Source organism: Spea bombifrons, chromosome 1 (genome assembly GCF_027358695.1).
Source record: "Spea bombifrons isolate aSpeBom1 chromosome 1, aSpeBom1.2.pri, whole genome shotgun sequence".
In the NCBI taxonomy this organism is placed as follows: Eukaryota; Metazoa; Chordata; class Amphibia; order Anura; family Pelobatidae; genus Spea; species Spea bombifrons.
The window spans coordinates 55033013-55060831 of NC_071087.1; the positions used below are offsets into that span (position 1 = coordinate 55033013).

Consider the following 27819-nt stretch of genomic DNA (forward strand, 5'->3'; position numbering starts at 1 on the left):
GTGTCCAGTGGGGTCACTGCTACTTCTATGACTGAGCACAGGAAGGTCATGTCACGCTGGCGCTCAGTCATAGAAGCCCTGGCAGAAGTGTCTGGCAGTAGCGGAGGTTGCCAGAGAGGAGGATCCAGGTTCCCTCCTGCGCTTCTACTCAGACCTCTATTTGAGGTTGGATTATACAATGACCTTGAATATAGGACGAAGGTTGTATTTCAGAGTACTAAGGAAGATTCTCCCAAGGGGAGTTAATTCTACCAAGTAGGACAATGTTGTGTGTCACTCTGGTTGTAAATAGGGACTCATGCTCTGTACTCGAGTAGTGAAATTAGAGTACACTAACTTGAGGGTCAGACCTAACTGCATTCATTTTCTAATATTCATGCGTCTATCTTGGTACAGTATGCATGGCTTGGTAAATCTCGAATTTTGACCTACAAAAGGAAACAGACTTTCCCTTGGTTATAAACATGATCCATATCTAATGAATGCTGGGAAATGTAACAAAACTAAATCCTTATGGGACATTTCAGAATAGAAAATAGGTTGCCTGACGTATTTCGTTAATCATTTAATGATATACATATAAAACCATTTTATTTTGACACAAAATACATATTTCAAGCAGCATTACATTAAATTGTGCAGTTTTGTGACTGTAGGAAAATTTTCTCTTGCCTTTAAATAATAAAAACGCTATACATCTTAAATATGAACTGCTATTCCGTGTAAGCTAAAGTGCCATAAGCATTTGTGCTCACACGATGGCTTGCAAAATAACTCCGATACGTTAACAATTATCTCTACACGTTGGAATTCCATTCCTTGTACCTCAATACTAAAAATCCACTGTAAGAGGATATTGGTTATTTTGGAGAAAAGAACCCAGCAAGAAGGGCTGAGGCTGGGTTGGTGCACAAACCATATGGAGTGTTTTGCACAAGACTGATGTCTGTGAAGAAAGAAGCAAAATGTATCATCTGAAAGAATATCTGGGATTTTCCAGAAACAATAAGAATGCCTCGACTGCAAGGTGGGGAAGAGGTTTTCTGGGAGTGAGACCAAGACGCAGCCTATGCCTTGGCCTCAAAATTCCCAATCCACAGAACCTTAGTATCTTGTCAAAATTGAGGATAAATATATGGAGGAAATGTTCAGGCAAATACATGATGAGCATTTGCAACTAAAATCCGAAGCTAGGGAGAAAGTTAACTTTCGCTGGGACAATGAGGCCGTGCAAAAAGTGTGTGTCCTAAAGTGGCCTAGTCAAATACAAGTCTTGACCGTTCTAGGTTCGTCATACCCTTTGAACGTATGTACTGTAAGAAGCGCTGCATAAATCGTTGGCGTAATATAAATAAAACATAATAATACAGAACGTTCATTTATAATTCAGTAACATAGGAGAATTAGTAAGGGTTCTGAATACTTCTCTAAGGCCTTGTATCTTTGCACAGAGCCCAAGCTCGCTCCACTCTTGTAAGGATCTCAGTAGAAGGCTGTAGTAACACGTTTTTCTCCTTGTATTTTTGCCTACGAGGACAGTTCTAGGGTTTGGATTCTTCCACTCTGCCACATTTAAAACTGGGACTGATTTAGACTGCCGTTTCTTTACTTTTTCAGGTTTTTTATCAGTTTAACGTTTGACATTCTTTTCTCCTGACTTCTCACAGCCGATGACATTTCTGGGGAAAAAGATATCAAATTATCGAGAGTCTGTCACGGACAGCTGGCTTTTCAAGGACCTGTTGCCTGAATAAAATCTGTGTCTTAAGTATATTAAGAGCGTAATTGGTTTATAACGTAATGCCACTAAGTGATCTTAAAGAGTGACATGACCCGGGTCATCATGCCAGTTACAATTACGACCCCACATTTCTAAGAATCTTGTCGTAAATGTTTTGAAGGAACATTAGAGCAGAGCTTGCAACCTCAATATTATTTGCTGGTTTTAAAAAGCAACCAAGATCTATGCAAGACACAACATTTTTAGTGCATTAAAGAGCAAACCTTGAATTATAGGTACTTTATAAATCTAGCAAGAAAAGTCCAGTAGACTTCATCAATAAAGGAATTAAGTAAAACCACGGGTGATAAGTATGCTAATAATGAGAAATCATCATTTGTTGAATCAAGGGAGCAATTGAAATCTCGGGAGATAGAGGAATCCCACTGTGCTTATCTAGACTGTTGGTAGGTAGAGATAATTCTGTCAAGTAACTCTGCTGATGTTACCATTCATGGGATTAGAAACATAGAATGTGTCTAGTCTGCCCAATTTCCAAATACTTTCCTTAGTCCCTGGCCTTATCTTATATCTATGTTAGCCTTATGCCTTTCCCATGCTTGCTTAAACTCCTTCACTGTATTAATCTCTACAACTTCTGCTGGAAGTTTAGTCTATGCATCCAGAGCCGGCCTTAGGGGTGTGCGACCTGTGCGGCTGCACAGGGCGCCATGGCAACAGGGGCGCCTGCCTGGGACTTAAATTAAAACATCGTTGTTTTTTTTACTTTATGGAGGATGTTAAATAAAGTTAAAACAACAAAAAAAAACCCAACGTTTTAATTTAAGTCCTGGGCAGGGGCAGGGTCGCTCTTGAAGTTTTCAGCAACCGCTCGCCGCCCCTCACTCTCCGTGACCCCGTCGCGGTGCCGCCGTTTCATGCTGAGCACCGAAATATGATGTCATATTCCGGCGCTCAGCTGTGAAGCGCGCACCGCGGCGGGGGGGGAAGACGGAGGCCTCCCGCTCCCACCGCAGGACTCAACAAGGTAAGTAAGGATAATGAGAAGTAGGGAGAGGGGGTAGATAGTGAGAAGGGGCAGAGGGGGGGAGGCAGTGAGAAGGGGCAGAGGGGGAGGGGAAGGCAGTGAGAAGGGGCAGAGGTGGTAGATAGTGATAAAGGGGGAGAGGGGATAGATAGTGAGAAAGGGGAGTTTTGTTACAAGATTTTTTTACTTTCTTTTTTTGGGACGGGGGGGCGCCAGAACACCTAAGGCCAGCTCTGTATGCATCCACTACCCTCTCAGTAAAGTAATATTTTCACATGCATGAGCGTGACATGTCAGATGAGCATGGCTCTAGGGAACATTAAGAACAAAAACATAATGACAGACAGGTTTCTTTTACCTCTCTTTACATGGCACAGAACGTATCTGGGGATATTTGAAGAGGCACCTAGGTGGAAAAGCACCCCGTAAGGAATACAAAGCCACATTACCTCTATTTTTCAGTTGTAAACCTTCAGCCATGGTTTGCAAGTTATCCAATCTGCTTTGCAGTTTTTGACAAACGTCTGTAGTGAGTCCTATAGATGTTTCATCTACAAAGTAATCAAGGAGGTAGACATCTTGAACTTAAAGACAATAATTGTCTACTCTAAATTAGTATACTCTTACGACTCTTGATTTTATGGCACATGGTCATATTGATATTAAACACATACTGACTTTGACACTATGTATACACACATACACACACTGCTCAGCATCCAGTGCACCCGCCTCAGCACCCCTGTAGCCAAGCAGGGGGCAGCATCCCAGGCTCCAGAAAGTGATTTATAGTCACCATGACGACCTTGGTGCACAGGGTTTGTCAAGCCCCCCGGCTTATACTGAATAAATAGGAATGGTTTCAGAAACATACCTACTTGGCTTGTAAAGGTGCATTACAGTTGATCAAAGACATAGAAAAATTGCTACAACCCCTTGCATCCTAAAGTGTAAAATAACCTCCATCATTATTCAGAAAGTACTACAAAAAATTGAATTCATTTGTCAGCAAATGAAAAATATTATGGTCTTTGCCTGTGGTTTTTGGTTATTAAAAAGGTGGGTTAACAGAATTAATACCACTGCTAGTTACTGTTCACCGACTGCTACTTGATGATGGCAGATGATGGCAGGATACGACATTATGAAGCAGTCACAAATTTCAAATACATTTTAGAGTTTTATTTTTTTTTTACATTTTGTCCACTACATGTTAAAAATACTTTTGGATCCCGCTATTTTTAAATAATCCAATTGCACATCGAATATGACTTCTACGAATACTAATAATGTTTGCTTATTTATTCTAATATATTGATTCTTCTTTTCGCTTTAGAAAAACATGTTACAGGTGTGAATAATTTTCTTTATATGTGCCATTGGGGACATTTACTTATATGGGTTCCTGGAGGGCATTGTTTTCCTGTGTGCCGGCTCAATCATTCACACCATCATAATTTTATCTCTTAATAAGTATCTATCTGCAGCTTCAAAGTGCCAGACACTATAAAGGTATATAAAAATCTATATTAAAAAGATAAATAAAAAAATCCCCACCATTTGGAAATAAAGGAAAATACATTATGCCATTTGAGCCTCTAATTCCTTAAGTTAAAGTGTTCATTGTACAGTTTGTGTCAACATAGGGCAGGTATATTTACCTTCCTAACACACACTTACATATACTAACTCTTACACTAACACACAGACACTTACTCACTCATGCTAATGCACACTCCCTCTCACACACACATTCATGCTAACACACACACATTCATGCTAACACACATTCATGCTAACACACATTCACTCTTAACATATACACACACACACACACACACACATTCTCCCTCCCTAACTACCTTACTTTCTAACTCTCTTACTCCTTCTCTTACTCGCTTCCTTACCCCCTGCTTTGCCAGGAGACTTCTTTCTAGCTGCCCACACACACTTTTACCGCAAGGTCACTAAACGTTGTGTTACATGACCCTGCCGTTTTCCAGCCTCTACATGTAGGGAGAAGAATTGCATTTGCCCCAGGGTCAGAATGCCCCTGATTAAGTTATGAATTCAGACTAGTGATATTAATAAAAACATACCATGAGTGGAGTCCTCTGGAGATATATCCTTAGACAGTGGCCTCCTAGCCAGGGAGCTGAGGACTTCATAGACATCTGCTTGTGCCGTAAGAAGAGAGTGCACTGGGGATCTAGCTCCAGATCTCTGATCTTTAAAGCATTTCTTTGGCGATGAGGTATAGCATGGCGTAGCCAAAAATGGTGTTTCTATCAGAGAAGACAAAACCAAAAGAAATGTGGTAAGGAGTTTTGATTATACTGTATATATTTAAAGGTACCACTCTACCACCTTTCCACCTTCTCAGTAATGCTAGAATCTGTTCTGGATGTAGAAAACCACAGGGAACATGCAATAGTGCAGCAAAAACTAAACAGCAGACAGGTACAGCAATCTGAGGCAGGCTATCGGCTATTCAAAAGCCTCCCATTAGGGACAGCCATAAGATATATCAGTTTAAATGTCAACAAAGCATTGTGAGTAAGATTAAGTGGGCTATCAGCATGCAGTACATCTAGTCAAACTCACCAGTGTGTGCAAAGGAGAAAGTTGGGTCTTTATCTTGAAGATCAACAGTGTGCAACGTTAATGGCTCCCTGTAATAAGAATAAAACACACACACACACATATATATATATATATATATATATATATATATATATATATATATATATATATATATACATAGAAACATTTGATGGCAAATACGTCCAGTCAGCCAATCTAGTCTGCCCATTTTCCTGATGTTCTGATGACTCAGACCTTAATCAGTCCTTGGTGTTGTTTTAGATTCAGGATAGCTTTGTGCCTGTCCCCTGTATATTTGAAGTCTCTCACTGTATTAGCCTCTACCACTTCTGTGGCTATTTATCTACCACTCTTTCAGTAATGAACATTTTATCAGCTTCTGACCCACAAGTTTTAGATTATGACCTCTTGTTTTCAACTTTTCTCATCAATTAATTTTTCAACCTGTAGTTTTGTGGTTTGCGTTCATACAAGAAAAATTACTTTCAAATTGTGGCAATAATCTGATGAACACATTTAGGCACATCAAGTAGTACATAAAATATAGAGATGTACTGCATGCATTCTATATACAAGACTAATAAAAAAAAATACAAAATAAAAACATCACTGTTTCCATGTATAATTTATTTTCATACACACAAAATATGCTTACTTAAAAAAATTCTATTTTTCCTGTATAAAAAAAGAGTCTCACAATAAATGTTGTATTCACTGCATTTGGTTCTCCAAGAAAGAAATGGGGCCTATTCATTAAAGGCAGAGTTAACAGGAGAATTTACAGAACAGCCCTTTATTATACATTATGAAGGGTAAAGCGCAGTTAGCTTCTGCTGCAGGAATAGCTTGGCCGGCCCAGTATAATGTCACTTCACGCACCAAATTATGTCTTATGCAGGGTCGGACTGGAAAACTGAAAGTGTGGGACCTTAAAAATGAATAGTGAAGTGAGGAAGTTAGAACGCCAACTACCCCAATAAGAGTTTAGTTCTAATCATCACTGACTGATGTGGTGTAAGTATTCATTTATAAAATAGGTTTTTAGGGTTATATCTCTGAATATACTATGAAATATATTGTAATCAATATATTACAGTAAGTAAGAACCTTATCACTTAATAGTAGACAATAGCACTTTGCATGCTTTTATTATGAATTATGATAGTCAATTTATTTAATCTCAATCTTTCTGCCATAAACTATATCTCATGCCACATTAAGAAGTAAATGAAGGTTAAGATGAGATGACCCACAAGACAAAGCATCAACCATTGTTCAGAATACATACTATACTTACATGGTCACGTGTTGGTGATCTGACATATCCGCTCTGCTCTTACTCCGATGCACAGCTGAATCTCTGAAATCCATTGGATGCAATTTGTCAAAAATGTTTATTACATCCCGGGTGGGCTTCTCTGTTGTAAGAGTCTTGGCAGATTGCTGAAATATAATAAGCACCAACATGGTTATTATTCCAGATTCTTCTCAAAAACACGTTAAGACACAGTTGTATGATAAAGAAAGTACACCCTCTTTGAATTCTATGGTTTTACATATCAGGACATAACCACCTCTGCTTAGCAGGTCTAAAAATGAGTTAAATAAAACCTCAGGTGAACAACAACACATGACATATTACAACGTGTCATGATTTATTCAACAAAAATAAAGCCAAAATGGAGAAGCCATGTGTGAAAAGCTAAGTACATCCTTACTGCTTCCATAGGAATTAAGATGCTAAGTAGTAGACAGGTGCTGCTAATCAAATGCCCTTGATTAATTGATCATCAGCAAGTCTGACCGCCTCTATAAAAGCCAAAGTTTTAGCTGATTTGCTGGTCTGGAGCATTCAGGTGTGTGTTAACACAATTCCAAGGAGGAAATACATCAGCAATGATCTTAGAGAAGCAATTGTTGATGCCCATCAATCTGGGCTAAGGTAATTTCCAAACAATGTATCATTCTACAGTTAGAAATATTATTCCAAATTTGAAAACATTCAACACGGTAGCCAATCTTCCCAGGAGTGGACGTCCCCACAAATTTACCCCAAGGTCAGAGAGCTGTGCATAAACAAATGCTCACAAGCCTCAATCAACTGAACCAAAATTGTGAAAAAGGGTCTCACAACAATGTGAGAGACTAATAAAGTCATAAAGAAAATGATTACTTTAAGTTATTGCTGCTATAGGTCGTTCTACAAGCAATTAAATAGTAAGGTGTACTTATTTTGTCACACATGGCTTCTCCATTTTGGCTTTATTTTTGTTAAATTATGACACGGTGTTATATGTCATGTGTTGTTGTTCATCTAAGGTTATATTTACCTAATTTTTAAACCTGATAAGGAACAGATGATTGTTATTATGTACTGATATGTAAGATAATAGAATTCAAAGAGGGTGGACTTTTTTTCACACAACTGTACATCATTTAATAATATAATATATTAATAATATATGTTCTATTAGGAATTCTCAAGTATGGAAACCTAGTAAACTATACATCCACACAAAAATATGTATAACTGATTATTATTTTTGAGGCAAATGAAAAAGATAGATGACATTGGCATTATGAGGAAATACCCACTTCTGAGTCTTCTGCGTTCGAAGACATTAAGTGTAGTCTGGACTGGTTAATTGGTAAGTCGGTCGGACGCAGACAGGAAACTGGTATATTTGAAGGTTTGACAGACGTAAAAACGGGTGCTGAGGTTGGGACTTTGAGCTCCTTAGAATAATACAAAAATGATACAATAATACAATAATGAAGCAGAGAACTTTCATACTGCAGAAAAATTAGTAACCTAGCCAACATTTATTGGTTGCCTATTAAAGGGGCAGTCCAGCCTTCATATGTACTTACATAACTGAGTGGTCCCTTTAAATTATCGTGGTGTTTCTCTTGAAAATACATGGGGAGATTTTGCAGAAACCCCCATGTGCATTTGCCCCTTTTGAGACATATCCTGTCCCTGTTGCTATTTTCCATTCAGGAAATACTTTACTATGCATTTTTTTTTGTTGAGGCAGTCAGAGAAATGTCCCTTTAAGCAGGCAGCACATTTGTCTGTACTGGTTAAGACACAATCTTTCATTACTATGTATAGAAACCTAATGCTGAGTCAGACCCACAGACATTTTATGGGTAGTTATTAATAGTAGTATCTGCTACTTAAGCAAAGTTAAAACTCCCTGTATTCTCTTTCCAGCCTATATGAACATATTTAGCATAATGTATTTTACTGAATTGATAGTCTATTCACTAATAACATCTACTTATGTTTTGGCATATTTTTTTACTATACTGAGATGAGATGAAACGTTTATCTCTCGACTTCATTATGCGTGATAAATAACCAATACCAGTGAATTCCTCCTATAAGAAGAATTTGCGGACCCTTTATAGTTTAAATAACTGTAGAAATCTGACTGCATTAACTAAGCAGGAGGGAAGGTTTGCTTAACCCATCTTCAGGATTGTGATGGAATCATAAGTAACACATACCCAGTGAGAAAATAGTGACCTCTCCACATAAAAAACAGAACTGTCCATCAATATTGGCAAAATAGGGGGCTGTGACGAGGTTCTTTCTTATGTATGAATTCAAATACATACACAACGAGGGTACTAAAAGCTTAGTTTACCTATATGTCTAAAAAACCTAGGAAATGCTATTCTTACATTTAAACAAGAGTCTCACCTTCAAGTCCAGGGCATGCTGTAACCTTAAGCACATGGATTCTTGCTCCAAACGCTGAATTACTGCTTGACATTCAGACAACTGCACAGACGTCTGCAAAGGCCAGACAACCTCAATCATAAACATGGATGTAACTACCAGAAAATTATGGCCTGGACTGACGTTCCTAGGCAAACACTACAGAAACTACACATGGAAAATACAATGTATTAAATATATGTGAGTGTGGCATGCACTGTAGTTAGAGAGGCACATGTGTAGACATTGAACATACTTATTAGAAATCCCTTTGTATTTTGCAAAACCTCATGAAAATGTTGTTGAGATTCGGGTTCATGTTCTATGTCATCTCCTCCCTGAGAGAACCCCAGAGACACGTCCCAACAATGGGAAATTGTTGAAATTTAGAGAAATCACAAAACTCTGACAAGAAAGTGGACATAATAGTTGACTCACTAAACTAAAGTGGTTAGGAAGCGGTGTGTTTTGGTTGGCCCTTGGCTTTATGTATGGCACTCTTCATGTTACAACATTTGGACGACACTGGTCTAGGTGTCTTTCTAAAGGTCAGGAGTTGGTTCACAATATGCTTGAAAGTTACACCACTACCTTATCCAGAGCAGCCTGCATTTGTGAGGTATGCTCTTTAAGATTATTATTCTCAACGTGTAGTATCTCTAGTTCTTTAGACAGCCTTTGTCTTTCGGCTGTTTCTTGCTCATGCTCCTGCATCAGCTTGTCTTTCTGTTGTTTTAGATGCTGTTTCTCCTGTTAAAAAAACACATTTTAATAATGGCAGTGTTTCTTTTACAAATAAAAGAGGGTCATATACACAGAAAGTGACACTCGGTTTTGTATATCATATAACGCATCTATGTTACCCTGTTACAATAAGTCAGAAAAAGCCAAGACAAGGTTGGACGCAGTGTCTTCCAAACAAATATTCTTTGCGTATCATCTGCAGGTTAAATGTAGACTAGGTAAGCACAAATTTGAATGAGTTTTGCCTTCTCATTTTTATCAAATACAGTCTTTAATTACAATTTCTGAAGATGTAAGGGGAGCAGTTGCCTTCACAGAGCGATTACATTTGTACTTTTCATTTTAGAGTTTACCTCATAGATGCTTTCTCTGACAGAAGTTCCCCTATAAGTACTACAAATACCTGAAAGTTCATACATCCATATTCAATATTTTCTTTGCAATTCACATGTAAGACAAATAATGTGTCCTGCGTTGATAATACTACATACTTCTAAGGTGAATTCTTGTATGATGTGCTAAATTGTTTTATAAAAATAAGACAATAGTTCAATGTTTACTGTTCTGAATACTGAACTTTAATATCATGTCATATTCTACCTTATCTGCATGTGAGAGGGCTTCCTCCAGGAATTGGATCCTGCTCTGCAGAACATCTACTTTCTCCCTCTTGGCAGTTATTTTCTTTTGCATTCTTAATGCAACTTTAATAGCTGAAAAATATACATATACAAATATGTTTTTTTGCTCAGAAAACAACATACATATTTCTAAATGATGAATATATATATGTACACATACACAGTATATATATCTATATCTATATATTAGAAAAAATGCTGTAAAGTAAGAATTGCAAAGCAAGTGAACAGAAGAAAAATCTAAGCCAATATTTGGTATGACCACCCTTTGCCTTAAAAACAGCATCAATTTTTCTAGGTAGACTTTGGAACAAAGTCAGGGATTTTGTAGGCATGCCGTTTGGTGTATGATTAAACACCAAACAGGTGCTAACGATCATCAATTTGATATGTAGGTTGAAACACAACCATTAAATGAAACGGAATAGGCAGTGTAGGGGGAATAGAACTGGATAAAGAACAGCCAAACCAACTAACAAGTTTAATGTCAAAAGTCATACACCATGGCAAGACAGAAATGAAACACAAGACGGTTGCTCCCCGCAATGAAGAGAGAAAGATAGGCAGATACTTGTCCATTTTGCAATACCATTGGGGAGGCATCTGACTGGCCTCAAATTTATTCTTCAGCATAAAAATGACCAGGCACATCCAGCCAGTAATTAAGAAGTATCTTCAGTGTAAAGAAAAACAAAGAGTCCCAGAAGTGATGGTACGGCCCCCACAGACCCCTGATCTCAACATCATCAAGTCTGTCTGGGATTACATGGAGAGAGAGAAGCAATTGGGGCTGCCAAAAATCCACAAAATAACGGTGGTTATTTCTACAAGATATTTCCAACTCACACTTTACAGCATTTTTTCACACTTGCCTAAAATGTTTGCACATGGATGGATGGGTGGATGGATGGGTGGATGGGTGGATGGATGGATAGATAGATAGATAGATAAAATGAAAGATTACAGAGATTATAAAATCTCACCATGACTGTCATTGCCCTCCATGGTCGCCAAAGTATTCTTAGCTTGTTCCAATTCAGTAAGTGCAGTTTTAAGTTGCATTTTAAGCACTGAACTTTGGTTGTCCTGATCATCTTTCTTATTTTGGCAGTTTCTTTTTAATATCTCATAGTTGTCTGCAAAATCAAAAGGAAAGTCTTTCACAGGCAGAAAGGATGGGGTGAAAAACTTTTAAAAGAAAATACCAAGCCGCAGGTCTATATTGAGCATTGCTCAATATATATATATATATATATATATATATATATATATATATATATATATATATATATATATATATATATATATATATATATATATATATATATATATATATATATATATATATATATATATATATATATATGTAAGGTGCCCTTACATATACATCTATACAGCTATTTTCCATAAAAGCAAATTAGTTGTGTTGGGATTGAAACCAAAGTGAAGTTAAAGCTAAGTTTATCTCAGCAAGTGAAACACTAATTTTTTACAGAGTGTACTCTGTTGATTAATCACCAAAAGCACTAATTTTGGCCATTTAGCGCTAAAAACCCATAATACACATGTTCGTAATCTTCCTGTATAACGGACATAAACCTGTTTTCAAATCTTGTTGCCCGGCAAACATTAAAAAACCCAAAGGTTACATTTACTTCTGGCTTGTATGATGATGTACTCAATAATAATAATACTCACAACATCGCTAAGGCTGCATTTCTGATAAGGCATTAAAGATAAGTGAATATGTACTGTAAATACAAGCGGTTAATTGTCACTGACGCTATGACGATGTTCATCACCTGTTAAATTGGCAAATTTACTGCGGACGACCTTTAGATCTGCCTTAAGGTCATCTTTTTCCATCTTTAGTTCACAGGCTTCATTTCTAACATTAATTTTCTCTTGCTCCAGCTCGTGAATTCTTGCTTCTTTCTTTCCAGCCAAGACCTAAAAAAATATAGGTTTGTACAGAAAGCAACATTTATGTAGTGCCATGTTTAGTTTCATTTCATGAAGACATTCTACACAACTTTCAGAAACCTTTAAGTGGGCTAGTATATTCAGAGAACAAGCTGTAGAGTTACAAAAGACCAACGAGGGTCCCCCTTTCACAAGGTGTCTTAAAAGCTCATGAAACTCTACATCTCATTGTGTGAATATTTTTGCAAAGACTTGTTCCTATTAGCAAACAAAATGTATCCAAAAACAAAATCTTCAAAGTTATATTGGCATGGTACACATCCCCGGCATAAAGATGCCCAACTAGACATCAAGACTGCTTTGCCAGAGGATCCTTCAAGCCTTAATGTATTTTAATGGCTTGTAGTATGAGGATGTGAGCTTTGGAATTTTATGAAGCACAACTAGACATCAACATTTTTTTGCACATTTGGGAGCATATTATCTAAAAGACAGTAACGCCAATGTAATTTTCTTTAACTATTTTGTGTTGGCCCTCCTCACTCTTCTAAATCTACCATTGTGCAGCCATGCTTACTATAATAGTTTAGGTTCCTTATGGAATCTGTTCAAATTGCCATCATTACATGACCTTGACCGTCCCACCCTTTGTAGCTTTACATTATAAAAATGCCATTAAATGGTGGCTTACATTCAGTTCCTCTAATTTTGATTTCATATAAGAGACGTCCTGTTGAAGCTGAGACTTCTCAGTTTGCAGAACATTTGCTTTTTCACTCAGCTGATCAATTATTTGAGTCAAGTTTTCCACCTGAACTTCCATGGTTTTGATCAGCTGATCCTTTTCAGTCAAGTGGCTCCTCATCTTCTCCGCGTCCTTGTGAATGTTCTTCAGTTTTTCTGCCTCAGTTCTGCTCTGTTCAGCCTCTTGTTTCTTGGCCTCTACTTGAGAACGCAGCTTCTTCAGTTTATCCCCGGTGTTCCTTAAGGTTTTATCCTTCTCCTCTAGAATTGCTTTTAGTTCTTCGATACGTCCCTCAGACTTTTGCAAGCTCATAGTTCTAGCTGCCAATTCCTGTGCAGTTTTGTCCAGAAGTGCTTTGGTAGACACTAGCTTGTTTGAAGTAAATGCCAGATTTTCCATGTTTTCCTGTATTAGTGCCATCTAAGCCAAATTAAAATAGATCATTGTGATAATCAACATTGGTAGGATACAAATAACAATATGATTGTTAAGAAATCTAATGGCGTAAGGTAAACAAACCATTTGCTTATTTTTATATGGATGCTTACTGTTGGTTTATGGACCAAGAATGATTGCAAGTTTCCTAATGAGATCATAGCACCAGTGTCAGTCTTGTCCATGATCATGTTATACAAAAGTACACCTGTACCTGCCACAGAATGATCCAAACTGCTCAGGTGATCAGACTGCATGAATGTATCCTTCACTATGAATAAGTACTCTTTAGCGGACTAACCTTTTGCTTCAGCTGTTGCTGGCTGCCTTCCGTCAGCTTATTTATGGAGACCTGAAGCCGCTCCACTTCCATGCTGCGCTCTATCAGCTCTCTGCGTAAGTGCTCATTGGTGAGATTCATTGCATTGTTTTGCTCCCAAAGTTTCTTGTTCTGGTGTTTTTCTGAAGCTAGTCGTTTTTCACAAACCTGTGTATCATATGGCAAAAACAGACAGTTGTTAACAAGCCTTTGAAAAACAAATGTACCTCTTGCTCATCTGTCTATGTATAGAAAAACTATTAGTTTATTTATCTTTCAGCGACTTTAGCCAGCATATTAAAAAGGTAGTTTGCAGACTGCTGCCAAGAAATTACAGGCTGTATATGAATTGTTCCATACCAGGACAATCTCAGATGTAGTAAAAAGAATGTATATACACTTAATGCTAAATGTGAAAGTAATTTTTTTTTATGTTATATATTTTTTAATGGCAAGGACTAGATAAAACAGCATTTTCCAGCACGCTTGAAGACATACAAAAACAATGAGATCCGGGTTGGGGGGTACTGGAATTTATTAGGTAGACAAACAGAGTATTCATCTGGGCCACAGTGTCTTTACTGCCGCAGTGTCACATAATACATGTTACGCGACCTTGCGGTAGCAGGTGGAAAGGAGGCCCCCGCAGGCCCCTAGAACCAGCCCCCCCTCAACCAAACTTACTGAGTACCTTAAAATGACATAATTTCCTGGCGATTAGACATAATGTGTAAGGACCTGGATTGAGCAGGGCACTGGCACCGTGTAAATAAATATGTTAGTGTGTATAAGTATGTTCCTGTGTGTGTATGTTAGTATGTGTGTATGTGAAAGTAAGGCTGTTATTCTAAGAATGTTGCTATATGCGTGTGTATGTTAGTATATGTGTGTAAGTATGATCGTATGATACTGTGTTTGTAGGTATGTTACTGTATATGAGTGTATGTCAGTCAGTAGTTTACTCGGATTGTGTAAGTACATATATAAGTTTGTGTGTATGTGTCATCATGTTAGTACGTTAGTATATGTATAAGTATATTACTATGTGGGTGTAAGAGGAGCTTGTGGGAACAATACCTCACGCGCCCCAAGCAACTCTTACACCCACACAGTAATATACTTATACATATACTAACGTACTAATATAATGGGCCCCCTGCTCATGGCATTTTTTGCTACGCCACTGAGTAGAGAGGCAGCAGTGTGTGTGTATATGTGTATGCAAGTGTATTGTACTGTTGTGTTAGAGTCAGTGTGTGTATTTTATAAATAATATACACACTATAATTACTGTATATACACAAAAACTAACAATACACATATCATTTGTGTGTTAGTGTATGTTATTGGATAATGTGAGCATGTATATAAGTGTTGTGTTAGCATATGTGTATGGTGTTGCGTGTGCTACTGTATGGCATTTGCATGTGTGTATATTGTAGTGTATGGTGTTAGCATGTGTGTTTGTTACTGTGAGGTGTTAATGTTTGTAAACATATAATGTTAGTGTGTGTCTGGTACAGTATGGTGTTATAGAGTGTGTAAGTATATGGTGTTAACATGAGTGTTTGTGTATTAGCATATGTGTGTTATCATACATGTTGTGTCAGTGTATGGTGTTGAAGAGCCAGGGGTGAGCCTAGGTAGTTGTAGTGCCTGGGTGTGGAAAAGAAGGAGCAGGGGAAAGAATGTGCATGTGTTTTAGTGTACAGTGAGTGGGTGTTAAAGCGAGTTTGCATGTTAGTATGTATGTATTTATGTGTGTTTGTTATAGGGGGGCTTTGAAGAAATGCTGCACCCAGATGCAAATAACTCTAGGTTTGTCCCTGTTCTCATAAGGTGTGCTTATGAGAGGATCTTAAGGTGAAGTGATGGGTGGCCACTGGGATGGACATGGGCATGCTAAAGGGAGGGGCATGGGGCATTAAGCATGTATTGGGCCCCATGATTTCTAATGGTGGCCCTGTAAATAAATATATGAAATATATACTATGCAAAGATTTGAAGAGACAAGTGTGAAAAAACGCATTTTAGTTTATTTTTATCATTTAACAAAATCCAAAATTAGTGAACAGACAAAAAAACCTTAATCAAATTAATCTTTAATGTGACCACCCATTGCCTTCAAAACAGCATCAATTCTCTGGGTACACTTGCACACAAGTCCAAAACTCTCTGGACAGTAGATGGGTGTACCAGGGTCCCACTGTTTTCTGCCAATGCTGGGATGATGGCACTGCTGGACATATTTTGATTGTGAAGGGAAGTAAGCATGATGTGTCTTATATGCTGCACTAAGTTTTCGTGGCTGACTACTGTGCCTACGGTCCTCAACGTTGCCTGTTTCATTGTGCTTCTTCAAAAAAGTTGGATAGAACATCTTGAAACCCCTGCCATGACATTTCTGTCTGGGAGAGACCTTGCTGATACAATAAAACTACTACCTTGCCATCAGGGCGGGCCCAAGACTTAATGCTGCCTGGGGCGAAGTTTAAAATGACGAGAAGTTGCTCGCACAGCAACACAAAGGGAAGCAGCAGTCTGCAAGTGAGAGATCTGCAGTTCATGTAAGGGGATGGTATATGAATGGGAATGAATGAGTGTGTGATAGCATGGATGTGTAAGTGTGTGGGAGGGTAGCATGGTATAGGGAGCCTGTAATCACGCTCCTATCATGTCCAGGTTCTAGCATGTACTGGCTGCCTGGGCATGATAGGAGTGTGATTGCTGTTAGAATATATATAACAATATATAATATTGTTGTTGACTTGTTCTGTCCAATTTTGGTGTGTTAACCACACTTTTATTAAATATTCAATAACAATTTTAATATATATATATATATATATATATATATATATATATATATTTAAATTGTAAACAACAATCACACTCCTATCATGCCCAGGCAATAAGTACATGCTAAATCACACTCCTATCATGCTAAGTCAGCCAGTACATGCTGGAATCTGGGTATGCCTGGACATGAGAGGAGTGATTGCTGTTAACAATCATATATATATATATATATTAATATTAATATTGTTATTGGATTTGTTTTGGTGTTACTTACTTTTAATAAAAGTTTGTCGGGGGATTTTTAGTCACCCCCCCAAGGGGTCATTTTCGGTTTCAGTTTCAGCCAAGTGAATCCTGAATTTTCGGTTTTGTTGCATCCCTATAACAAAACTCCTGACTCCCAACTATATATATATATATATATAATATGGCACAGGGAAATGTAAGAAACATAGTAAAAGTAGTAAAGCAGAAATATGGATTTTAGAAGATGAAATCGTACACTTAACTGCTGGAGTTGATCCTCTAGCTTTTGATTGCACTGTTCATGTTCATTGCGAGTCTCTTTCAAGGCAGAATCTGATGCCGCCAGCTGCATTTTTAGGTCTTCCACCTGCATCACACACCATTGAAACATGAAAAGGCAGATACAATACACTTATAATACTTTAAAAGTTAGTGGGCGTTATATGGTTGGTGGTTAATCCCGTTTACCAGAAGCCACATTGATCTTTAAATTTGATCCCTAATTATATTTTTATTTTTCTCATGAAAGTTGGATCTGTCAGAGGAAACGTCACAAATCAGGGTAGGGTTGGCTCTGGGCAAACTAGGTGGCTGGCTAATATGGTGAGTTAGACGTGAACACAGCCATAAGACTCTCCCTTAGGTTACCAAGCAAAGCATGCAGGAGGGGATGATGCAGACACAGTTTGCCAAAGTGACTTAGAAACCATTGGGCTGGTTTTGCTTCAAGGGCATTTAACACTCTGTTGTTTGCTGTACTAAGCTCAGGATCAGCAGGGTTACATCATCATTAAACCCTTTCGGCGGTGATATGGGTGATCAATGTGAAACTAGCAGGGGACTGTCCGACTGTCTAAATTAAAGTATAGTATAGATGTATTTTCTTTTGTCTCACAATGCATCCTTTTAAAAGATCATTCAATACTTCTGACAGTGTATCACTTTTTGTATTATTTGTAAATTGGGTAGTAGATAAAATGTACCCTTATCTCAACAGGTCATGGTACTCCCATAAGTACATTTCCACACGGTAAACTGCAAAAACCTCTCAGTATTTCTACATTAGACTAAGTTGATTCAGTATGTCAAAATGATCATGCGGTCACAGAGTTCTTGCTAGTGAAACAGAGAAGAGACTGCAATATCATAGTGAAATGATGTAACGTGAAGTAAATATAGCAGCCACGGTTGGTGACAAGCACATACTACTGCAGAAGTGTGAGCTAGAAAGGTCTGGACTCTTGATCCAATGCCAACAAACAGAAAAGGACACACTGAGTGCCTCTCTGAACTTGGCCATGTTGGGGGACTTAATAATGTCAGCAAAGGTCAACAATTCCTTTCATTCTGAACCTAATGCTGACTCCCATTTCACAATCATAAATTGCAAGAGCAGATGATAGATAGCAACAGGAACATTCTAGAATGAATTATGGAACAACTAGAGGCTGGGGTGAATTCAAACTATTTCCTTCTACTAAAAGGTGAACAGCATAAGTGAAAGCATTTGACGTTGAGTTATGATAAAGAGATCATTACTAATACTTATAATACAGAAAGGCAGGCAGGGCAAGTGACAGGAAGCAATAGTCACGTGGGTTGTCATACTATAACATTACAAGCACTGTCAAGGGCTACAGAAAAGCGAAGCAGTCTGTATCAATTAACCAGAAGCATGTGCAAAGTAACCAGAAATCTTTCCACTATTTTTTTGGTATTTTCAGCAAGTAAATTGTAGGTTCATACAAGCATCTTATAATGCAGCAGAAACATGACCCCATCTCACTCTTATCATTATATATTCATTTTTATAGCACCATCATATTCCACAGTGCTGTACAATAAGTAAAGAGGATGGAACAATCAGTGCACCCCAAAAAATTCTGAAAAACAAAGACATTATTCAGAATTAGTTCACACATGCCACAGAGCGATACCGAGACTCCAAGAGCAGTGTGGTGCTTCTATTTACCTCAAAACCTAACTTGGTTACTGTTGACTCTAGAAGAGTTATCTTCTCCACATAATGAGCACTTTGGTCTTTTGTTTGTTTTCTGTGAGGAAATCAAAAGTTAAATATTAATTGTATAGCCAACATTAATGTCCAAGAAAGATACAAATTAACTTAACATTAAGGCAAATTACTAGCATTAAAAATGTATATGCCCCTGACCAAATCTCCTAAAATTAGGGCTTGGCAATGGAGAACACAGTAAACTGTTGGTTATTGCTATAACTAGTTGGGTTGGTCAGTGCATCAATGCTTTGCTATACACATTGGAACATAAACATAAGACGGGAGTACTGCCTGTGATAGCTCGCCGTGGAGATGACAAGGGTGACTTTCAAAACTGGCAAAGATTAGCCCATGTTGTCCGCACAAACTACTCCAGCATGTGCCACTAGAGGGGACTGACAACATAAAGGACAAAAGTTAAATATATATATAAATAATTAAAATATGGGCAGAGGTATTCATCATTCGTTATGCTTGCTAAACTTTAGCTTGGGTCAGAAAGCTATCTTAGCAAGGTCTGTATGCATGAAAATACATTGGGCTGGAATCAACGTACTTGATGTCTATTTCTTTGATATTGTATATTACTCTAACAAGTCATTCAATAGCTATTCTCTCATAGACTACAAAGAAAAAAAGAGATATGAAGAAACCACTATATAACTGCAACTGTTCGAAATATAAATATCATCTTTCAAAGTTGCATACTTTCTCTGCTTAGTATACCAGTTAGACCAGCTGATGCCCCCTGCTGTTGGTTTGAGTATTTAAAGCTAATGCAAGCTCTTCAACAAACCGTAATTTTTCCATCTGTGTTTGCATTTTCTTGGTATGGTCCTGGGCCGTAGTCACGTCACCAGTCAATACTGCCATCTGCTGCTCATGTTCTTTAACTGCATTATCATACCTAGCAAAAAAATGAGAAGGTCAGAGAACACCTGCCAAATGCAGAAGGTTAAAAGCTCTGCTGATTTACAGAGAGATAATCTATTTGTACCATGCATTAATCAACTTGATGAAAAACCACATGTTCACCTGCAAATATCGATTTTTCTGTGGGTTTAAGTTGCTGAATAACATATATTTATGACAACATATGCACGTTATCCCCAGTAAGACTGTTTAAAAAACAAAACAGCACATATTCTTTCTTTGATGCACACGTGAGTATAACATAACACATGCCTAAGTAGGAAGTCAATGTAAAGCAAGCTGTCATAGAACAGTCCTTTAACTTCAACAAAAAGAAGGACTTAGCTGACAATTTTCCTGCTGTTATGGGCCAAATTAATAATTAATTAAGTTTTTAATCTGAAGCATATGCATAAGAATCGATACATGGAGCAGGAAGCCTAATATGGCTCCTATCCAGGCCCGGACTGGGACAAAAAATAGGCCCGGTCATTTAAGCCTGAGCAGCCCATTTTTATTTTATTTATTGTTAAAGCTCACCCTTCATGTGCCATCTTTGCATTTACTCACTCATTCACACAAATCATTAACATATTCATTAATGCAGTCTCACAAATCATTCAAGCAATTCATCCACACATGAATTCATTGTCATACGCATTCACACAATTCATCCACACATTTATTCATTCATTCTCATACGCATTCAGACAATTCATCCACACATTTATTCATTCATTCTCATACGCACTCACACTACCCCCTCTCCCCATCTGCCCCTTTTCACTATGTACCCCCTTTTCACTATGTACCTCCTCTCACTATCTATCCCCTCTCCCCATTTCTCACTATCTAACCTCCCTCTGCCCCTTCTCACTGCATCCCCCTCCCTCACCCTACTTACCTTGTTGCCGGAGCAAGCAGCAACTGCGACCGGGCCCGCGGCAGGGCCGGATTGACTTAGGGGCTGATGAAGCTGCAGCTCCAGGCCCCTACCTTAAAATAGGCCCAGTCAGGACCGGACTGACTGGGCCTATGCGGCCTCTATGGCCGCATTAACGCAGAGCCCCTTAAGCCCGTCGCAACTGGGTCCGCCACTCTAAGGGGCCGGGAAGCCCCCACCAGGGCCGGCCTTAGGGGTCTGCGGCCGCACAGGGCTTAAATTAAAACATCGGGGTTTTTTTAACTTTATTTAACATCCTCCATGTTAAATAAAGTTAACAAAAACTTTATTTAACATGGAGGGTGTTAAATAAAGTAAAAAAAAAAACAACAAAAAAACCCCCGATGTTTTAATTTAAACCCTGTGCGGCCGCACACCCGTAAGGGCGGGCTTATGGGGCAGGTGCCCCTTATGCCCTGCGTTAATGCGGCCGCATAGGCCCAGTCAGTCCGGTCCTGACTGGGCCTATTTTAAGGTGCCTAAGTCAATCCGGCCCTGCCGCGGCCTGCTCCTATCTACCATTCTATCAGTATTGGGGGGAAAATACGTGCTTGCATTCTGGCAACTGAATCTGAAGTTGCTTTCTCAGACAAAATGGTCATTGTATCCGAAAAAAACAACTCTGAGGTAGAGAATGCTTATATGCAAACCCGGATATTGCCGGGTGAAGCACCGCTTCTCTGGGTCAAGACCTGAATCCTCCAGGTCGCGGGAGCGGGGTCTTGACAAGCCCCACTCCCCGCCCATTTTCCCTTTAAAAGGTGGTGTTTCCCACTGCCGTCAGCGGGACCGCCCCAACATCAGTGGGAACTCCCACTGACGTCAGTGGGACCGCCCCCGGTGTCAGTGGGCAGTCGTGGCCGCATCCCGCACGGGAAGGCTCTGAGTAGCCGGAGACCAGAAGTTCCCAAGTATGCTTATGTGACTTTACATTTTCTAAAAGGTATCAGCTTCATATTTAGTGAAGATCAGATTTTAACTCTGTGATTGAATGAAATGGTACAGATAGGTTAAAGGAACATAAAAAACATATTGAAAGCTTCCCAGATGATTTATGTGCTTAAAACCCCTCAACAAAATACATAGTGCATATCCTGTTTGTATTGTATTGTTTACTTAACAGTTAAATCTTTTGTTTAGATGAATGAAACAGTATTTAGTGAGCTTTGTCATGCCCACATATCTTAATTAGTGTATCTTCTCATCCACTTATGTTATCAGACAGCAAAACACCTTATCAATAAATAAATAGCTTACCTTTCCTTATAGAGATGAAAAAGAGCCTCTTTGTCTTGTAGTTCTTTCATTAGGCTGTTAACCTGCTCTTCGGTCTATTGTATTAGGGAGAAAACATTTTGGTTGATTGATATGAATAATATTCTGCAGTAATACTTTTTTTTATATCAAACTGCATCGGGAAGACTGTAGTTCAGCAGCAGCTAATAAGATTCTTGCTAATGAACATTGCTACCTCTTTATTTCGCCAAAGAGGGAAACCTAATGTTCTGTGGTATAGTTAGATTTGTGCCAGTGGGAAGGTCTTTACAAAGATTTTATATGTGACTTTGTAACATGTTAATGGATTATTTAAATTACCAAGACCAACACAATTTATTTTATAAACCCATTTATACATTTTATTGTGAGGTTTAGGACTACACAATATTGTGAATATGTAAATATAGAGGTGCAGTCAAAGAGTAAAGCAAAGAAACACTTGATGTGTTGAAATGTTGAGGTTCTCTTCCACATTCTCCTCTCTTTGATACATGTGATGTATGTATCAATTTACTTTCATTACTGTATGCTCTTTCAGCGCCATTGTCCTCAATAAATTACTCTTGTGGCGTATATAGTTTCTTTGTTTCTTTACTCTGTTTGCGTGCACCTCTATATTTACATATTTGTATATGCTTATACCTGCTAGCACAGGTTTGAGTGTTGGACCAACTCTTTATACACTCATTCATTGAGTTATTTACTATTTACTGGTGTGCCTCTTGTGAAACACTCACTCCGAGCGCACATTATGAGCTCCTAGAAAGGAGGGACGTCAGAGGAAGAAAGAGGGACGGACATTTGCATGCAGGTACAAGGTTCACAGGGTTTAGCACTAAGGCATGTCGCAAAGGGAGTCTTGTAAGGGCGCACGTAGATATACGGACTCCTGACACAGAACCATGTTGTCATTAGGCTGCAAGGGCATGAGTAATAGAGTAGCTTTTCACTCTGAAACACTCAGACACGATTTGATAATAATTTGGGAAAATTATTCTCTTTCATAAGAGCAATGACTGCCACACGGTTCTCAGATACAGAAATGCCAGAACTGAGTCAAGAAAGAAATGTATGTAAACTTGTTTTTTTCAGGTCACTGCCACTTACTAGATTAAGCTTCCCTTTAAGAAAAGAAGCTTCAGACTCCAGGTCTTGTAGGGCTTTTTGTACAGTTGTTCCCAGCCTGCTGATGTGAACACTTGACGCAGAGTCTGATTCAAACACTTTCCTTCCTGAGCACTCCTCGTAACCTAAAAGGGCTCCTTGGATTTCCTGGAGCACCCCACCATAGTTCTCCACCATCTCCCTGAGAAGTTCACTGTAAACATTTGACTGCTTCAGCATCTCATCCTGAAGCTGGTTGGCTTCTTGAAGCTCCTGAAATTGTTTGCTTACCTCTTCTTGGGCTTTCGGCTCACGCAACCTGAAGACCAAAAAATATATACCCAAATAGAGATTTTAGTAGCACAACTGCATGATTCTACATGTGAAGTTGGAAACATAACTCACACAAAGGAAAACACATGGAGTTGAATCTGTAACCTTGACTAGTCAGTATAACAACCAGAAAAAGATGTGTATAGGGGTGATAGCAATTTTTAAGCAGACTTCAAATAGAAGCAGTATCTGTTTAGCTTGTTGTTTGCATGGTTTCCCTTTAAGATCAGGATTGGGGATTTATACAATTGGGAAATTAGCAGACTTTGGGTACGTCTGCACATCCCTTCACAGGAGATATTAAGCAGTTCTTGTGTTTGTACAAAGCTGAAGTTGATAATGATTAAAGATCAAATATATACATACTGTCTGTAGTTTAAAATCACAATAACACCTCTGATCCTACAAGACACTGCATCGTGTACTATGCAAAGGTGTAAAATATTTTTGAATTGCATTGTTTTAATGTAATAAAGTATAAATAACAATAACTAATTTTATCTGTCATCCTAGAACTTCAGTAGATTTTTCGTACCTCAGGCCCAGCATGCCATCTCTTTCTTTCTCTAGACTCTGGATTTTGGAATTCAGTTCACCGATCGACTGTCTAAGAAGTTGGTTTTGTAGACCACACATGTTAATGCTCTAAGCAAGACAAGAAAACAGTTATGATCAGATAATACATCTAGAGCACACAGCCAAACACACTTTATTGTGAACTAAAATTAATGGCAAACTTTAACAAATTACTTGTCACTTAAATTAATAACCGTAACTAAAAGTGAACAAAAATGGTTCATTAGTATATTGGTTGTACAAAGGTCCTCAATGGGTTTTGGTTTTATTGCATTAGAACACACATATCTAATATGTACTCCTTTTGCACTTGTTGAACTGCATTTCCCATGATACTAGACCACAAAAGAGTTGTCTAGGACTGGTTCTAATTTTACAACATAAACTGAATTTCAATGGTCAAATAAATGTTTACAGACTACAAAAAGTCAAAAGGAGAACTAAAAATACAAAGGCATTGCACAGATCAAAAATTACGTACTTATTAAAAAAATTACTTTTATAAAAGAAGCAATGTAAGAGATTAATTGTATGTTTCTGTCTAGGTGTCTCGGGATTCTATCACTGTGAGTTCTTTAAATCCAGAAACAGCTAGCACACGATGGGGAAGGGGTGCATGCATATAATTTTTTTTCCAAGAAACGTGCCACCACAGCGATTGACAATGATGTCTTACAGGACTCAGATTATTAATCAGTACATACATCTTTTGTTTTTTCCTGTGAATCTTTGCATTGCGACACCTCTTCCACCAGGGATTTGCTGACAGCTTGTCTAACATTTCCTTCTAAACCACACGGCCTCTGGGTGGACTGTGATATGATGCTATTGATAGGGCTTGGACGATCGTCAGGCAAGGAGTGATGTAACGCAAGCGATGTAATGTGGTTATGGTTGGGCAACAAAGGGAACAATGTGCCTTTCCCCACTAGGCTACTGGTAGCACTCACTATTAAAGAGAAAAAGTATGAAAAGAAATAAATCAGTATAAAGGCTAACTATAATACTAAGGAACATCACACAAATATTCAACACTACAACATGTTAGTTCTAAATAATTCTACACTCAAATATAGCAGTTCATTTTACAATGACAAAACTGCATAACTATACAAACAGGTCTTGTATGTAATGAGATTTCATTGAAAGCACTGCCTATTCAATTTTAGAATCTCTCTCACAAAGAAAATAAATGATAAAAAAGTTATGATAAAGGTATAATATATATATATATATATACACACACACACACTAGTACAAAAAATGACATACCTGCAGTTGAAGGGCAGTGATCAGCTGCAGCATTTTCACGGTAAGATGCCGACAGTTTCTTTATTGTGTGTTGAGTCGCTAGCTCCACTTCTCTCTGCAGTTTTTGGATTTCTCTAGTTTGCCCTTCGAACTCGTCTCTGAGGAATTCAATAAACGCATTTGAGGTTATTAGAATATTAGTGCGGGTAACAAGCCATGTATGCATGCTTCACCGGGAATTCAACAGAAAGACTACCGAAAGAATAACCACATAAACAGTTGTGAATTAGATAGTTTAGGTTGGATTAGCACTGTTTTAATGACACACGGAGTAAAAACACTTTCACTATGGGCAAAGTGGCAAATTAGAGAAGTTATAGAATCTTCGAGCGTGGGAGGTTCATTAGCAAAATATGTTTGAAAATAAACTAAGGCTTGACAAATCCCATGAGCCATTAGCCATGGCTCTTAGATTTTTAAATCTGTCTCCTGACTTTTTTGTGGCATTATATATTGATCTTTGAGATCGTATCTGTTTTTGGCTCCTAAAATAAATATCAGGTTGGCTCCCATGTTTGTCCATCTGGCTCCTAATGTATATACAAGTTTGTTGAGTCCCAGTGTTGGGTGTAAGCGGCCTCTTATGTACCCTCCTGATCATTCAATATGGCTTTAAAACACACCGATCAATAAATAAATGAATTAATAAATGGGTACTTTTGTTTGTTTCCACTATTTTCTTTACACTTTCCTAAATTCAGCTAACCATGTTGTGTGTCTGAAAAGAACGCACAGAATCTTCCTGGCTGAGTGAAATTGAGCACCTGTAAGGGATAATGAGGTTTTACACCGGCAATCCCTGAGCCCAGTGCTCATCACTCAGTCTCAAACATTTTTTACACCAACCTTAAAGCCTGGAGGGTCTTGCTTGCCATTGTTCTGAATGAGCTGAAAAAAGGACAGATTTTGGCATGCCGTTAATATTAAGTTTCACTCATCTAATACCCTAAGAGTGCAGTTTTATATACATACACACACGTACACACGCACCTTCCTTGTACTCCTCTTAAATGTGAAAGGGACAGAGCTTTACTAAGCCTTTTACCTTTTTCATTGTTGGGTAACTGGAGGAAAGAGGCATTTAGGTCTTAAAGAGGGGCTGACCTCTTGGTGAATGGTAGACCTGGAAAGTATGCCTTAGAACAAAGTATTGCTCTTTAAACTCCCAGTTCCCAGTAAAGAGAGGGACTGGCCTTCCTAAATAGGCACCCTTGGGAGATATGACTGTGAAGTGTAACAATAAACCTGAAATCTTAGTTAAATTCTACCTTCCCTCCACATCTCAAAGAAACGAATTCCCAGAGGAAGTCGCTGACGCTGCTCCTGTCACGTGACACTGTGTCCAGGAGCTACAGATGCCCGCGGCAGCAACCCAGGCGCCCCCGTGCTGGTACATACCCCCACTTGTACCCGCGCCGCCCTCAGCCCAAATAAGAGGATCCCTGAACATGGCAGCCACTTTATTCACATTACCCAGTCACAATAGCACGGCATCCTCTCAAAGTAAGGAGCTAGCCTTTCCCCGACATAGATACCCCAATTACCTCATCCACTTGCCCGGAGCAACTTGTTGCCTCATCCCATTGCCACTCACACGTATATTACCTGTGCCCTCGACCACTTGCCTCGTTTCCCCGCATGCAGTGGGACGTTTTTCCCCTCCAGTGAATGGTGGCGGGGGACACGCGATATCTCTACCCCCTCTCTCTTTCTTTCTTACCGTTCGTTAGGATGGGAAGCCTCTGTGTTGCCATGGAGACACCTCAAGCTGGCTGCCTCCTGCTTTATCCCGCCCTACCGGCTTTGTTATTGTTTTCTGTTTGTTAAAACGGATTCCTTCTTCTTCTTTTATTTTTTTTTTTTATTTTTAGAAGCGATAAGCGTTTAACATTCGCAGATACTTACCGTGCGATTGTGCTGCTACTTAAGGGTTAAAATCAGTTAAAACAAAAGCATGGTCTATGGCTGTGTAGTAGGGGTAACAGGTGATTGTTGTGATTGCATATTAACATGATCAGAAAAGATAGAACTTAAGAAGGAGCATTTACACGAGACAAGCTAGACTCTGTGTCTAATTCCACAAAGTGTGGTGTCATCTGCTGCACCAACCAGCAAGGGCAATATATTAACCCATTAAGATTAGGCTGTAATTTCATTTTGGACCCTTTTGTGACCAAAGCTTTTTTTCTGCAGTGTTGGTGTTTAGCTGTAATTCTTTTCGCTCTCATTTAGTGTACCCACACTAGATAGCATTATTTAGATAATTTCATCTAATTTACTATAAAAAAAAATATGATGAAAAATTGAAAGAAAGCACTTTTCTTTAAATCTTGTCATTCCTTGCCTGTGTCCTATTTGGGACATCTTTGAAGCCGGCCAATTCTATTCACCCCA

General features: G+C 38.6%; 1 protein-coding gene across 1 annotated transcript; it reads right to left on the minus strand.

Moving 5' to 3' along the window:
* Positions 1-1511: 1511 nt before the first annotated feature.
* On the minus strand, positions 1512-26300 carry CCDC158 (coiled-coil domain containing 158). Its single transcript, XM_053461747.1, has 22 exons — positions 26272-26300; positions 25387-25523; positions 24819-25063; positions 24074-24183; positions 23209-23524; positions 22081-22154; positions 19765-19875; positions 18924-19005; positions 17208-17318; positions 13889-14074; positions 13099-13572; positions 12287-12434; positions 11468-11620; positions 10444-10556; positions 9691-9849; positions 9082-9174; positions 7968-8108; positions 6670-6815; positions 5373-5440; positions 4868-5053; positions 3218-3319; positions 1512-1679 (listed from the first exon to the last, which is right to left on the minus strand). Exons 1-22 carry the CDS (start codon positions 26298-26300, stop codon positions 1606-1608), a joined length of 3258 nt encoding a protein of 1085 aa, XP_053317722.1. The 3' UTR covers positions 1512-1605.
* Between the last annotated feature and the right edge of the window lie 1519 nt (positions 26301-27819).

Excerpts from the sequence above, each read along its gene's own strand:
- CCDC158 (XM_053461747.1), bottom strand. The coding sequence starts at position 26,300 with ATGGCAAGCAAGACCCTCCAGGCTTTAAG. Across the intron at positions 5,441-6,669 it reads GATCACCAACACGTGACCAT|GGAGCCATTAACGTTGCACA; the intron begins GTAAGTATAGTA and ends TTCTTATTACAG. Across the intron at positions 3,320-4,867 it reads TCCAGAGGACTCCACTCATG|ATGAAACATCTATAGGACTC; the intron begins GTATGTTTTTAT and ends ATTACTTTGTAG.